Below are 15,817 nucleotides of genomic sequence, written 5' to 3'. Positions count from 1 at the left end.
ACATTTACATAGGCTACACAACTGACCTGAGATCAGGTAGTCTTCTGAATCTAGGTCACGCAGATCTCTGCTATTCCATACAAAATTCACTTCTAAAACTTTTTTTATGCGGGAAATCAACAATGTAAAACTCAAATATGGGCCGCTTTACGAAAATGGATGGCTAATTGCAAATTTTGTTCGACTGTGTGTCGGAGTTCAGCGCCGGTGCTGCTTGTGTTGCTGTCTCGCTGCCCAGCCTGCCTTCCTTCACAGACCCCGGCCTGCTATGAGGTACTTGGAGCTCCGTCACGACTGGCAGCCCACAGCACTCCATACCCGCGTAAAGTCACCGTCTCTTGGGGTAATAGACAACTAAATGCCCCTACTCTGACAGAGCTCCAGGGCCTGAAACTCTCCTCTTCCTGCTAGCTAAATGCCCGGTGTATGTGAGTGAGAGCGCGGTCAGCGAGCATGTTACACCAGCAATCACTTACCACAGGTTTCAGTTAATCTTTTATTGTGTGTAATTATAATGTGTTGAGTTATTTAAACAAACGATTGGGGAAATACACACCTCTTGTCCGCAAGTCTCATTGATAGAGCCTGCGGCTGGATGGAGCTATTCACAAACATTCATTAACTTGAAATCGGACACCGTTGTTAGCTTTATAAGACATTTAGTTAGATGTGGTATAACTGGCGTGACAAAATTTAAACTGTAAATATACTCGGAATTACGCCGAAAATGAAGCTAACTATCCGTGATTTGTAGCTACACACAGCTAGGATTGAAGGCACAGTCGCAGCTAACGAAACCCTTACAGCTCACAAATATTCATTAATTTGAAATCGGACACCGTTGTTAGCTTTATAAAACATTTAGTTAGATGTTGTATAAGTGGCGTGATGAAAATCAAACTGTAAATATACTCGAATTACGACCAAAAATGAAGCTAACTAGCCGCAATCTTGTACACATAGGATTGTAGGGACAAACGCAGCTAACAAAACCCTTACAGCTCACAAATATTCATTAACTTGAAATCGGACACCGTTGTTAGCTTTATAAAACATTTAGTTAGATGTTGTATAACTGGCGTGACGAAATTCAAACTGTAAATATACTTGAATTACGACCAAAAATGAAGCTAACTAGCCGCAATCTTGTACACATAGGATTGAAGGGACAGTCGCAGCTAACGAAACCCTTACAGCTCAAAAATATTCATTAACTTGAAATCGGACACCGTTGTTAGCTTTATAAGACATTTGGTTAGATGTTGTGTAAGTGGCGTGACGAAATTCTATTTTATCCGTGATATGTAGCTACACATAGATAGGATTGAAGTGACAGTCGCAGCTAACGAAACACCTAGCTAAACTTCACAAATATTAACTTGAAATCGGACACCGTTGTTAGCTTTATAAGACATTTAGATGTTGTATAGCTAAGTGGCGTGACATTGTGTGTAACATGTGTTAAGAGATTGCTGGTGTAACAAGCTTGCTGACCGCCCTCTCACTCTCACACAACGGGCCATTTAGCTAGTAGGAAGAGGGGAGTTGCAGGCCCCTGGAGCTCTGTCAGGGCTGCCAGCCTAATGGAGCTCACAGCAGGCCGGGGTCTGTGAAGGAAGGCAGGCCGGGCGGGGAGGCAGCAGCACCGCCGCTGAAGTCCGAAACTTACCATACATCTTACCATATTTGCAATTAGCCATCAATTTTGGTAAAAACGCCCATATTTGAGCTTTATATAGTTGATTTCTCACATAAAAAAGTCTCAGAAGTGAATTTGGTAATGAAACATTGCAGTATCTGGAATATGAGATTCTGTCGCTTCTCTGTGTGTGTATTGGGGATTCGCTCAACCAATCAGCGCGCATCTCTAATGTGTGCGTATGGCAATTCGCTCAACCAATCAGTGCGCAGCTCATCTAAATATTCACGAGCATACCATATTTGGAAGAAAAGCTCTTGTTACAAATAGGGCCAAAACACAGGGATGCATAAGGGCCAATAAAATATCAACCAGGCCATTTTCAGCCCAACCAATGTTAAATACCCCATTAGGAGACCATAAGGAACAGTGTGAAATACTCTATATAATCATTCTATCACCCCTTTAAATAAATGAATTGAATGTAATTTATAAAACATCACATGGCAGTAAAACAATGCATAATCAAACCAAATTTAAAAAAGAAGTACTAAAAAGTACGGTATGTATTATAACATAACCAAATAAGATAACAAATATTAAAATTCCTCTCCCCTCCCCTTGTTTCTATGCCTAATGCCCTCCTTACACCAAACAACTTTTCAAGCGTTTCCACCGTCACAGACTAATTTCCAATATGGAAATGAAATCCTGAGTCTTGCTAGAGTCGGGCCATACTCCCGTCGCCTCAATCGTTTGATGTGAGATGGTCATAAAACTCAGTCTTTTTCTGTCTTGATGTTCCAACAAAATCAAGTGTTTGATATTATCCTAAGTTTTAAGTTTTGGTAGTGAAGTTAAATCACGTGAACATTGTCAACAGCCAATGGGTGCGCTCCCTCCAGCACCAGAACAGGAAGCAGCAAACGGCTAGAGCAAAGAATTTCTAATATAGGAAGAAGTTCCACTCTCTTGTTACTTCCGGCTTCTGAACTGGTTGCAGTACCACCAGAGTTCCATATAGGGGGCACTCACAGGCCAGTGCAGAATGAATGGGACTCTATGGAGCTATAGCCCTCAAAATCCACTTTTCTCAGGATATAATTTTTTGTCTAGTAATTTGAACATTGCATTCGAAAGGCGAGGCAAAGAAAATACACACTGCTGGGTGTTAGGTTTTTTTAAAGTCGCTTTTTTGTTCTAAAAAGCCTTTTAAAATGTCAATGACGTCATACACATATACGGCCAGAGATACTGCTTTATGGCAAGCTCTGAGTCGCTGCCTGTGTTCTCTTGAGGCATCGACAACACAGCTGACAGGTTAGGCTCTCCCTGTCAATACACATGCTAGAAAGAGGTTTGCTGATGTTTTAAAGACCACGCTGAAATATTCACTCTGACATTCAGGCTCTGCTTCGGATGCCGTCAAGCTGGATCTCTGATCGTAATCAGTCCTTCACTGACCAATCAGCATTCATTAGCAGAATGCTAGCGTGTTATGGGCAACAACGACTCACCTGTAAGAAATCAAAAGGACATAAGTACTCGTTCATTCAACTTTCGACCTATAACCCATGTTGAACTTGCAAAAACTACAATCAAATCTGAGATTTCTCAACAACAATCAGGTGAAAGAGACACATTTAGCCGTCTAGCTCCATAGAGTCCATTCATTTTGCACTGGACCGCGATCACAAACTGCAACCAAATTTGGTACAATGGGGCTGAATAGGGAGTGGAACGGCTTTCCGTAGACCGGCTTTGGCTAGAGCCAGTGTTGTTCATGGTTGCTATGGCGCCGCGCTAAGCTTAACGGTAGGGTTCCACACAGCGAAACACCCCGCAAATTTTGGCCAGTGAAAGTTTGCCTCGGGGGCGTGGTCGTGAAAACGACACGCAAGACCGCAAATTTCTTTTAAATGTCCCGGGCTGTCAGAAGACAGGGCGGTAAAAATGCACAGCAGCAAACCATCGGTAAAATGTTAGCTCATAAATGCTCTGATAACCTGGCTACGTAGCCTAGCTGCCTTGCTATGCTTACAATGAAATGCAATGTCCGAACATGCTAGCGGTTGACCTGTCAGCTAGCTGAATCATTTTGAGTGTTTAAACTATCTCCAGTGGTCTATTTGGTGGTGTGTTTGCCCTGTTTAAGTTTGTGTGACATACAAACAACAATCCGTGTTGCTACAAGCGTCAATGTTTGCCAACAAAACATGTAATCAAACAAATGCAGCTAGCTAGCTGCCTGGCTAGGCTACAATGAAATCCAATGTCCGAACATGCTAGCGATTACCCTGTCGATATGCTAAAAAGTTTGAGTGTTTAAACTAACATATACAGTGATCTATTTAGTGGTGTATGTGCCCTAACCAAGTTTGTGTGTCATATAAAACACAATTTGTGTTTATAGAAGTACCAATGTTGATGTAGAAACATTTTAATCACATCACAATTTTCATGATACGGCGCTGATAACCTCTGCCATCTTTGTCAGACTTTTTTTGTAACTTGCCTCCAAACACATTAGAGGTGATCGCTTTGTAGCATCAAAATGGCGCCATAGGAGGTTTGAGTTCTGAAGCGAAGCTTACCCCCTTGTCCTGAACAGGAGTGGCGCTAATGAGGAAAGGCTACCGACTTTGCTATTTCTACAGACTAGAAGAAGAAGAAAAAGGTAAACAACGGCAGAACTGGCAGCAGCATTGATGTCAATGCTTCGATTTGATTGGATATAATATAATATAATATAAAGCTTTATTGAAGACCCAGGTCCATATAATACATAATACAGTATACATAGTATAAAAAGTATAAAAAAGAGATACAAAAATACATAATAATTGCACATTAGCCTATACAATAATACATAAAAATTACATATTAACCTATACAGGCTATTGCACCAATGCTGTCTTAACCTAGAAGTGTGAACAGCTTTTCACAGGGCTGACTAGAGCTTCAATTATGTGGTTCTCTGACTTGTCCAGGCGACACATGAAACTAAACATCAGCTGTCTTAAGAGTGCCTCACAGGTTGGCACTCTAGTGGACACAAACAAATGACTGGCACTATGTCACCTAGGGACACGGAGCAGCAGCCTCATTGCATTATTGTATGCTACCTTGAGCCTCTGCATACTCTTTTTCTTATAGTTAGACCACAATTGAGCAGTATATAGCAGTGTGATGTAGGTTCTAAACAGAGAGCACTTCACAGAGTCAGAGCTCATGGAGAACCTCCTTGTAAGCATGTTAGCTTGAGAGTAAATTTTACAGCGCTGTTGGTAGAGGTCTTTGTCATCCGTCCAGTCATCAGATATGACGTGACCTGAATATTTAATTTCCTCACACACAGCAACAGCACTATCTGACAGATAAAAGGTCGGAAAAGTTGATTTCTTGTCCTCGTCGCTTCTATCTATCATTATGTGACTTTTCTTAGCATTATACTTTATGTCATAATCAATGCCATACTGAGAGCACACCTTCAGCATCTGCTGCAGCCCAGCACTATATGGACAGAGCAGGACCAGGTCGTCTGCATACATAAGATAACAATAGTGTTGCCCACAAGACAGCCGGTTTTTAACCTATTTAGCTGATTTGATAATTCATCCATATAAACATTAAATAAAATAGGAGACAGAATTCCTCCTTGCCGCACTCCGTTACTAACACAGAATGGAGCAGATACAACATTGTCCCATTTAACCTGAAACGTTTGGTGGGCATACCAAAATGCTAAAATTCTCACAAAAAATTTAGGGGCACCTCTATCTAGCAATTTTACAAACAATCGTTCATGATTAATTCTATCAAATGCCTTTGACGCATCAATAAAGCATAGGAATGCAGATAAATTTAGGCTTGTGTACCTGGACACAATCTCTTTAAGAGCATAGATACACAGGTCAGTTCCATGTTTTCTTTTGAACCCAAACTGATTGTCAGTAGTAAGGACATACATTTCTAGTTTTGTTAACAGTATTCTCTCCAGTACTTTCAACAAGATACTGGCTAATGCAATTGGTCGATAATTGTCAATACTATTGAGCTCACCAGCCTTGTCTTTAAGCACAGGTACTAACATTACAGACATAATAGCATTTGGCAGGACACCATGAACCAGACAGCCATTAAAGTATGACCTACTTGGTGGGATTAAGCCTTTCATTGACAAAAAAGAACTCATCTTAACCCAGTAAGTTTACCAGAGAGACTTGCAGTCACTCTGAGAGTCCTGGCATCCGGTTGCCCTCGAGCTCGTCCATGCTTCCTGTTTCCGCTTTGTCTTGTGCCGCTGAAAAAAATCCTGGCATGCCAGCAAGATCTACGTCATTTTGACATCACATTGGCGCGCGCCAGCTCGGCTAGGGCGACTGTAAAATGGCCCTTACTCTCTGCTCCTCACCACAGGGCTTCTCAGGTGCTGCGAGCAAATCACTCCGCCCAAGTAGCAGAAGTAGCAGTGCTTCGCCTTCTGAGAATATAGTTCCGAGTTTGTACACGCTGTGACTATACAAATCACAACATGTAAATAGGAAACTGTTGGTGTTATTTTGTCACTTATTGGGAGCGGTAGACTAGTTGGAGCCGGTTACCTCCAGGATCTGTGCTAAGCTAGGCTAGCATTGTGGGCGTCAGACAGAGTATCAACACGCACTGAGATGAGAAGGGTGTGTATGGACTTATCTAACTCTGGGGGATACGGTGAATAAGACAAAGTCCCAATAAGTCGGCGTGTTCCTTTTAAAGTTATATGTGAGATGATTGTCTTTAGATGTGAGATGGTGTCAGACTTTAATCTTTTCAAATACTGTTCAAAGTCTTCTAATGTATGCTAGGCATAACATTTCCTAAAAGTTTGACTCTGGGGAAGACGGAGAACAAGAAAACATTGCCTTTTGCTTCCTTCTGAGGCTTCAGAGAATCTTTTAAACATTTCTTAAAAGCCAGAGAGTTCTCTGTGTTTCCTTTGATCTGTAAGAAGTTTTAACATTCAGATGGATTATGGTTTAATTATTCTGACTCCATAAAGATATTCAAAACTTTATACAACTAAACTGTTTTCTCAATTTATGTTTCGAGGGAAATGTATTTTGTCATGGATTACGATTGATTTTGTTCTTGATCAGTTTTGTTAACTGGGCTTTTATTTAGTCAAGCACAATATACATTGTTGACCATGAAATTGTCAGAAATAATTTCTGTCAAATAAGGTACAACAGACTCATTGCCTTTACGGTATGTGGACCGATCACGCTTACTGCCGTGTGTACACAACATATGGCTGTATGTCCCAACATGAGTCTGACGCTGGTACGAGGATATGTTCAAACAAACGTGATCTCAGAGAATTCACGTTTCCCTCAAAACATAATTGAGAATGCAGTTTAGTTGTATGGGAACATAATTTTTTTTGGAGACAGGGTTGGCCTTAGTGTGTGTGTGTGTGTGTGTGTGTGTGTGTGTGTGTGTGTGTGTGTGTCTATGTAAGTGTATGTGAGTGTGCGTGCTTGTGTGCGAGGGTGCGTATGGGGAACGTAATTTTTTAGGATACAGGGTTGGCATTGGCGTGTGTGTGTGTGTGTGTGTGTGTGTGTGTGTGTGTATATGTGTTGGTATCAGAAAGTGTGTTCTTGCTCTTCTTCCTCATTGTGATGCGAGTGCCATCGGTGTGTCATCTGATTTGCTGACAGCCTCCTTTGGTGGCGTGTCTGTGAAAACATTAAAGGAGTCACACTGTCGTTCAGTGATTATCTCTGTGATCCCTCGCTCTTTACTCTTCTCTGTGACCAAGCCAAACAAATCTGCTGCGTGGACGCTTCTCCTACTTCTTCTTCTTCTTTTGTCTCCCTGTGTTCACTGCTCACGTTTCTGCTGACTATCGTGTGTTTGTTTCTGTTTCTTTAGTTTTTTTGTTTCTGAATTTAGAGGTCGTACAGCTTTACATCTTATTGTGTGTGTGTGTGTCTGTGTGTGTCTGTGTGTGTGTGTGTGTGTGTGTGTGTGTGTGTGTGTGTCTCAGTGCTGCGGGGCATGTTGTAATTTCCTGTCTGCTGATGGAAATCGTCTCGTCGTTCTTTGAGAACCCACCAGCCCCCGGGCAAACCTGAGGGTGAACACAACCTGACCCACTGTAGGGGAGTGTGCGTGCGTGTGTGTGTGTGTGTGTGTGTGTGTGTGTGTGTGTGTGTGTGTGTGTGTGTGTGTGTGTGTGTGTGTGTGTGTGTGTGTGTATCTGTGTCTGTGTCCTCAGGCCTCAGTTTTTCTTAGTTGGGATCTGATAGAAAATCTGATTTTGAAAACACATGAAAGTTTCGACCCTATGTCAACTTTTTAAGAAGCCAATTCTGAGTTCGTTTTGGGATTACACTACTGGTAAGTGCATGTTAAGGGGGAGGGAAGAGGGGGTTGACTAACCGATTCCAAGACGAGACCGAGAACTTAGAAAAAAGTGGTCTTCCTCCAGTCTTGAGACCAAGACGAACTCTAGGAGGAGGTCTGGTGGATGGATGAGTCAATAAAACATTGGACTTTAACATTGGAGAAGACTGTTTATTTCCTGTGTCCTACCAACAGGAGACATTGGTTTCTTTGCCCCATGACTGAAGTTATTCCATAAACACGTGGTTATTATTGTTACCATGATGACAAAGACCCTCTAACCTTAAAGGAACTTTATTTATTTATTGGGAATTTAGCTTATTCACCTTAACCCCCAGAGTTAGACAAGTCCATACATACCCTTCTCATGTCCGTGTGTGCTGTAATGCTGTGTGACGGCTCCAGCGGCATCAGGCCAGCACAGAACATGCAGGTGAATGGTTCCAGTAATACTACTGCTCCAAATAAGTGACAAAATAACATGTTCCTATTTACATGTTGTGATTCATAGAGTCACAGCATGTACAAAAAACAACTTAACATGAGACACAGCCATCTTCTAACCCTAAACAAACTGGGAACTATATTCTCAGACGGAAGAATATAGTACTTGGGCGGAGTGATTTGCTTTGCAGCAAGCCTGTCTGAGAATATAGTTCCCGGTTTGTTTACGGTTAGAAGATGGCTGTGTCTCATGTTACGTTGTTTTTTGTAGACGCTGTAACTCTACAAATCACAACATGTAAATAGGAACATGTTGGCGTTATTTTGTCACTTTTGTCACAATTCGGAGCAGTAGGATTACCAGAACCATTCACCTGCATGTTCTGTGCTAGGCTAAGCTACCGGTGGAGCCGTCAGACAGCGTTACAGCACGTACGGAGATGAGAAGGGTATGTATGGACTTATCTAACACTTGGGGTTACAGTGAATAAGCTAAAGTCCCAATAAGTCGCCGTGTTCTTTTAACCAAGTAGTTATTAAGGATTTGGCATCGAGAACCGATTCCTTCTTGGAATCGTTTAAAAAATTACGATTCCAGTAGAATTGTTTCTTTATTGGAATCGTTTGGAATCGTTGGGAGGATTTGGTTTCAAATCCAATCATGGCTTCCCAATTTAACATGCGCAAGTTTTGGTTTCCATAGCGGCCAGGCGCTTGTCGTGTTACAGCCGTGGAGCACAGTAAGCAGCGCTCTAACGTGGCTTTATTTTATATTGAAAAAGCCCCGTAAAACTGCAAACCACCATTGAATCAAACTAAAACTTTACTCTTATTTGTGAAAATACACGTGACCTGTTTCAACTCCACCCGTCAACAAATCAGAATCGAGAATCAATAAGAACCGGAATCGAAAGGGAGAATTGCAATTGAAATCAGAATTGTTAAAATCCAAATGGTGTCCAACCCTAATTTCAACCCAAACTAACCTCTAACCAAGTTGCTTTTGTGCCAAAAACTTACCAAATGTTAACCATAGCCGTGTGACCATAGCTGTGTAAAATCAGAAGACCATTTTTAAGACGTGATACTCACTGGTTTCTCTGTATCTACAGTATAAGGCTCTTATTGGAAAACTGCCATCTTACCTTACAGACCTTCTCTGTTACTCAGAGGGTCATTATCAGACTCGCTCTGCTGACTGGCTTTTACTTCATGTTCCTCAACCTTGGTCTGAACTTGGTTAAACTGCTTTTAGTTTTAGTGCACCCGACTCCTGGAACAAATTACAGCACTTTCTTAAAATCAACTCAATCGTGCGTCTTGGACAATTTAGAAATCTGGTTCTAAACCTGCAAACTTCTACTTGTAACTCCATCCATCTTCGTCCGCTTATCCGGTATCGGGTCGCGGGGGTAGCAGCTCCAGCAGGGGACCCCAAACTTCCCTTTCCCGAGCCACATTAACCAGCTCCGACTGGGGGATTCCGAGGCGTTCCCAGGCCAGGTTGGAGATATAATCCCTCCACCTAGTCCTGGGTCTTCCCCGAGGCCTCCTCCCAGCTGGACGTGCCTAAAACACCTCCCTAGGGAGGTGCCCAGGGGGCATCCTTACCAGATGCCCGAACCACCTCAACTGGCTCCTTTCGACGCGAAGGAGCAGCGGCTCTACTCTGAGCTCCTCACGGATGACTGAGCTTCTCACCCTATCTCTAAGGGAGACACCAGCCACCCTCCTGAGGAAACCCATTTCGGCCGCTTGCACCCTGGATCTCGTTCTTTCGGTCATGACCCAGCCTTCATGACCATAGGTGAGGGTAGGAATGAAAACTGACCGGTAGATCGAGAGCTTTGCCTTCTGGCTCAGCTCTCTTTTCGTCACAACGGTGCGATAAATTGAATGTAATACCGCACCCGCTGCGCCGATTCTCCGACCAATCTCCCGCTCCATTGTCCCCTCACTCGCGAACAAAACCCCAAGGTACTTGAACTCCTTCACCTGGGGTAAGGACTCATTCCCTACCTGGAGAAGGCACTCCATCGGTTTCCTGCTGAGAACCATCGCCTCCGATTTAGAGGTGCTGATCCGTTGTTCCACGACCAGGACGGAATCCGCATTGTTCCTCCTCAACCCGAGGTTCGACTATCGACCGAACCCTCCTTTCCAGACTTTACCGGGAGGCTGAGAAGTGTGATACCCCTGTAATTGGCACACACCCTCTTGGTCCCCCTTTTTGAAAAGGGGAACCACCACCCCGGTCTGCCACTCCTTAGGCACCGTCCCAGACTTCCACGCAGTGTTGAAGAGGCGTGTCAACCAAGACAACCCCTCCACACCCAGAGCCTTAAGCATTTCTGGACGGATCTCATCAATCCCTGGGGCTTTGCCACTGTGGAGTTGTTTAACTACCTCAGCAACTTCCACCCTGCCCCTTGAGGCACCTAAGACCCTAAGACCACAGCTCTTAGCCGTAGCTTCAGCAATAGAAACTTTGAACATTGTCCACTCGGGTTCAATGCCCCCAGCTTCCACAGGGATGCACGAAAAGCTCCGCCGGAGGTGTGAGTTGAAAGTCTGACAGGGGCCTCCTCCAGACATTCCCAATTTAACCACACTACCCGTTTGGGCTTACCAGGTCTGTCCAGAGATAAAATCGATCATTGACCTTTGGCCTAGGGTGCTCTGGTACCAAGTACACTTATGAACATCCCTATGTTCGAACATGGTGTTCCTTATAGACAATCCATGACTAGCACAGAAGTCCAACAACAAACAACCACTCTGCTTTAGATCAGGGAGGCCGTTCCTCCCAATCACGCCTCTCCATGTGTCTCCATCATTGCCCACGTGTGCGTTGAAGTCCCCCAGCAGAACTATGGAGTCCCCCACTGGAGCCCCATGCAGCACTCCACTCAAGGTCTCCAAGAAGGCCAAATACTCCGAACTCTTGTTTGGTGCATATGCACAAACAACAGTCAGAGTTTTCCCCCCCACAACCCGCAGGCGTACGGAGGCGACCCTCTCGTCCACTGGGGTAAACGCCAACGTAGCGGTGCTCAGCCGGGGGCTTGTGAGTATCCCCACTCCCGCCCGGCGCCTCACACCCTGGGCAACTCCGGAGAACAAAAGAGTCCAACCCCTATCCAGGAGTATGGTTCCAGAACCGAGACTGTGCGTAGAGGTAAGCCCCACCAGATCTAACCTGTAGCGCTCCACCTCCCGCACAAGCTCCGGCTCCTTCCCCCACAGAGAGGTGACGTTCCACGTCCCCAGAGCCAGCGTCTGCTGCCCGGGTCTGGTCCATCGAGGCCCCTGACCTTCACTGCCACCCATGTGGCAGCACACCCGACCCCAGCGGTTCCTCCCACAGGTGGTGGGCCCATGGGATGGAGAGGGAGTTGCCATGTTGCTTCTTCGTGCTGTGCCCGACCGGGCTCTGTGGCAAACCCGGCCACCAGGTGCTCGCTGACGAGCCCGCCATCTGGCCCTGGCTCCAGACGGGGGCCCCGGGCTTCCTCCGGGCAGGTTAACTTCACCTCTTCCTCGTTGGCTCATAGGGTTTTTGAACCATTCTTTGTCTGGGCCCTCACCTGAGACCACTTTGCCTTGGGAGACCCTACCAGGAGCACACAGCTCCAGACAACACAGCCCTCAGGTTCATAGGGACACACAAACCTCTCCACCACGATAAGGTGATGGTTCCCGGAGAGGTTCTACTTGTAACTGCTTTACATAATTATATTTTCTTTTGCGTCCCCATTCTCCAAATTTTTGTATCAAACCATTTTCCAATTCTGAATGTTTTATTGCCTTTCTATATTCCTTATGATTGTACTTTCTGTGTTGTTGTGTGTGTTTTTGTCTTTTTAATCTGACTCGATGACATTGAAAATGATCTCTCGAGGAGAAATAAAGGTTGAATGATCTCTTTGTTGGAAACGGTAATGTGAGCCTGGCTTATCACCCAACATCAGTGTTGGACTTCACTGATGCTCTCATGGCTGAATTGGAGCAAATCCCTGCAGTCCGATTCTGGTGGAAGATCTGTTGGAAAGCCTGAAACCAGACGAGTAGAGGCTGCCAATATAAAGGCCTGTTCCGCTATTATATGTGGCTGCAATGTTTGTGTGTCCACATGTATTTGTGTAGTGTATCTCAGAATATGGACCATGTTTCAGCTTCTCATTTCCTCCTCTCTGTCTCTCTCTCTCTCCCTCTCGCTCTCAGAGCCCGGGGTTACCAGGAACCTCCAGTTCCTCCAGCGTCCCTCCAGAGTAACGGTTCTGCTGGGAGCCGACGCAGTGCTGGAATGTTCCGCCTCCGGATACCCGACTCCAAGCATCCAGTGGAGGAGAGGAGAGGAACTGATCCAGAGCTGGTCTGTCTAACTGTCTGTCTGTTCATATTACACATTGCCCTAAATAAAATAATAATCCATGTTTAACCCACGTGATAACCAACAATATCTACTCAAGGTATAGTTTTGCCCATTAGATCCCCACATGTATCCCACCACGGCCCAGTAATTAGTATAAGTCCAGTAATTATATTTTAAGGGTGCAATATGTAATATTGTATGTAATACTGGCAGCTAGCGGTTAAAATAGTTACTGCACTACCAATTCAAAATACTGGAGAGTCGTTTCCCCCACCCCCTCCTGCCCAGACTCGAAGTTCACGGAGGTTGCCAGGCTGAGACCGCAGCATTCACAACAATGTTGCTAGACGCTTTTCTCACATAGCCAGACATTACTCCACAGCACAGCGGAGTAGCTAACGGTAGATACTGGCTATATTGACATTCATAAAAGCCCGTGCTCACGCGGAGCTCTGTAACCAACTGACAGACACACTTCTTCGGCTTAAAATTACAGTATGAACCGCTAAAAACACAACAACCTCACTGTCCTCTCCACACGCCAGTCAGGCACACTTCCTAGGCTTAGAATTACAATACAAACCGCTAAAAATACCACTACCTTGCAGACGGAACACACTTCATTGGCTTAGAATTATGGCAACAATCGCTAAACACACTGCAAACTCACAGTCCTCTCGTTCCGATTTACAGCCCCCCTCTCGTGGTTTAAAATAACTCACCGTTGTCGGCTCCAGCCGCTGAAGAGGCTACACACTGTAAACAGCCATGGGCTGCTTGCCTGGTCCTCCCGGTAACGTTAACAGTTAGCAGGGTTAGCATGGCGGCGTTAGCCAGGACCAGTCGGGATCACTTTACTGGCTATGTCTCAACTGTTTTTGCGAGTAACCAACTCGGGTACTCTAGCTATATAATTCAATGTGAGTACACAAATGTTGAAATGACAAAAAATGCCCGTCCCTAGTAGCCATGATAAATTAGCCTGAAGCTAATGCTTACCTGTTCAGGAGGAAATAAGCCAACTCTGCGTCCTTTTGAGCTCTAAGCTGTCTCCATCTTTCAAATACATCTCTAATATTTACCAGGGGGTTGTTGCGTCTCTGGTCACGCAACTGTTAGAAACATGCTGTTTTTTTTTTTTTTATGTCATGTAGAATCTATCTCTGTTGATCCTGTTGGTTTGTTTGCTGCTTTCATGGCTGTACTACCGTTACAGCTGTAGCGCGCTGGGTTTACGTTTTTACTGGTATATCTGGCAACCCGGCCTGGCTGTCAAACTGGGCCGTTGATAACAACACACAGACCAAAACATAAACATAAATTCCATCACGGAATGTAAATTTCAAAAAGAAAAAATACTGACATTAGCATTGTTGTCAGAAAAGATAGTATTTCAGTTTAACATGTTTCCTTAATATCTGATGAGGCATTGGTGTCATTTTTGGATTTATTACAGTACAAATATCACATATTGGACTTTTTAAATGTTTCTTCTTGTCAATGAATGCCACAACCAACAATGAAAGTATCCAACTAACAAGTACTATGTGTTAATCACCATCAATGAGCCACACTGTTGCACTGGGTGGCATTTTCCTCCATTCCAATCAACACACAGACACTCACGCACCGTCCTGCTGAAATACTCACTAGACTAGAGCACTGGTTCCCAAAGTTTTTGGTCTGATGCCCCCCCCCACGGCGCCAAACTCACGTACCCCTTCATTAACTCCCAATGTACAGTGGTGCTCATAAGTTTATGAACCCATGCTAAAGTTGACTAAAAAGAGGAATAAAAAAATCATCTTTTGGAAATTGATCTTAATGCCTTAATTAAAAAGAAAATTAGGAAAAATCCCAAAATCCGTAAATAAATAAATATCCTTAAAGTATCCTTAATAAATCCTTAAAATACAGGGGGCATAAGTCAGCACACCCCGATGTTAAATTTCCATAGAGGCAGGCAGATTTTTATTTTTAAAGGCCAGTTATTTCATGGATCCAGGATACAATGCACCCTGATAAAGTTCCCTTGGCCTTTGGAATTAAAATAGCCCCACATCATCACATGCCCTTCACCATACCTCGAGATTGGCATGGTTTTATTTCAGTTAGCCTAATAGCTGGTTTGATTTGCATTGAGAGATGATTTTATGGAAAGTACCCCATGCCAATCTCGAGGTATGGTGAAGGGTATGTGATGAAAAATGTTTCTTTTATGTAAGTTATCAACTGATCAAACAAACATGCTAAAAGCAAACGGCCTGGCTCTTCCTTTCCTCTGTAGGAATAAGAAGTACTCTCTGCTGGTGGGCAGCAATCTGATCATCAGGAGTGTCACCGACGACGACTCTGGCAGTTACAGCTGTACAGCGGCCAACAAGAACCACAACATCACTGCGCACACAGAGCTGAGTGTACTAGGTAAGCCAACACACGTGTATTTTTGGGGGCATTTTTGCCTTTATTTTGATAGTGACAAGCAAGGTGACAGGAAATGAGAGGAAAGAGAGAAGAGAGGGGACATCCTGCATCAAAGGTCCCCAGCTAGACTCGCATCTGGGATGTTGCCTTTACAAGCCATCTAAACCCTCAAAAAAAGGCACGTACTAAATGTCCTCACTCTCCAAACTCCTGGTCCTCACAAGGATATAAGTAAAAGAACACACACACACACACACACACACACACACACACACACACACACACACACACACACACACACCTCAGTGCTCACAGTTATGTGAAAAAAAAAAAGATGAAAGAATGAAACTGTGTCACTTCTCAAAGCTCCCGAGGGAGGAACTAAAAAAAAAATCCTAGAAACTGTTGTAAAAAAAAGACCCAAAAAAAAGAAGTGTGTTCCCCTCCGCTCACAGAAGCCCTTGTGTCTGCAAGACAGTCTGATCCAGAATCACATCCAGAATCAAATACAGTCATGAAATATGAAATCGGAGGCGTCTGTTTGC

The 15,817-nt window shown here is 44.1% G+C and overlaps 1 protein-coding gene across 1 annotated transcript in view; it reads left to right on the top strand.

Moving 5' to 3' along the window:
* The window catches only part of dcc (DCC netrin 1 receptor), a 224,859-nt gene that overhangs the window by 18,022 nt on the left and 191,020 nt on the right, over positions 1-15,817 (top strand). Inside the window, exons 4-5 of the mRNA XM_028602136.1 lie at positions 12,698-12,848; positions 15,136-15,272. Coding sequence (XP_028457937.1) covers positions 12,698-12,848; positions 15,136-15,272 — 288 coding nt within the window. The remainder of the gene's footprint in view (positions 1-12,697; positions 12,849-15,135; positions 15,273-15,817) is intronic.

The sequence above is a fragment of the Perca flavescens genome, chromosome 16 (assembly GCF_004354835.1).
Source record: "Perca flavescens isolate YP-PL-M2 chromosome 16, PFLA_1.0, whole genome shotgun sequence".
In the NCBI taxonomy this organism is placed as follows: Eukaryota; Metazoa; Chordata; class Actinopteri; order Perciformes; family Percidae; genus Perca; species Perca flavescens.
The sequence above is the reverse complement of the archived record's forward strand: the minus strand, read 5'-3'. Positions and strand labels throughout refer to the sequence as shown.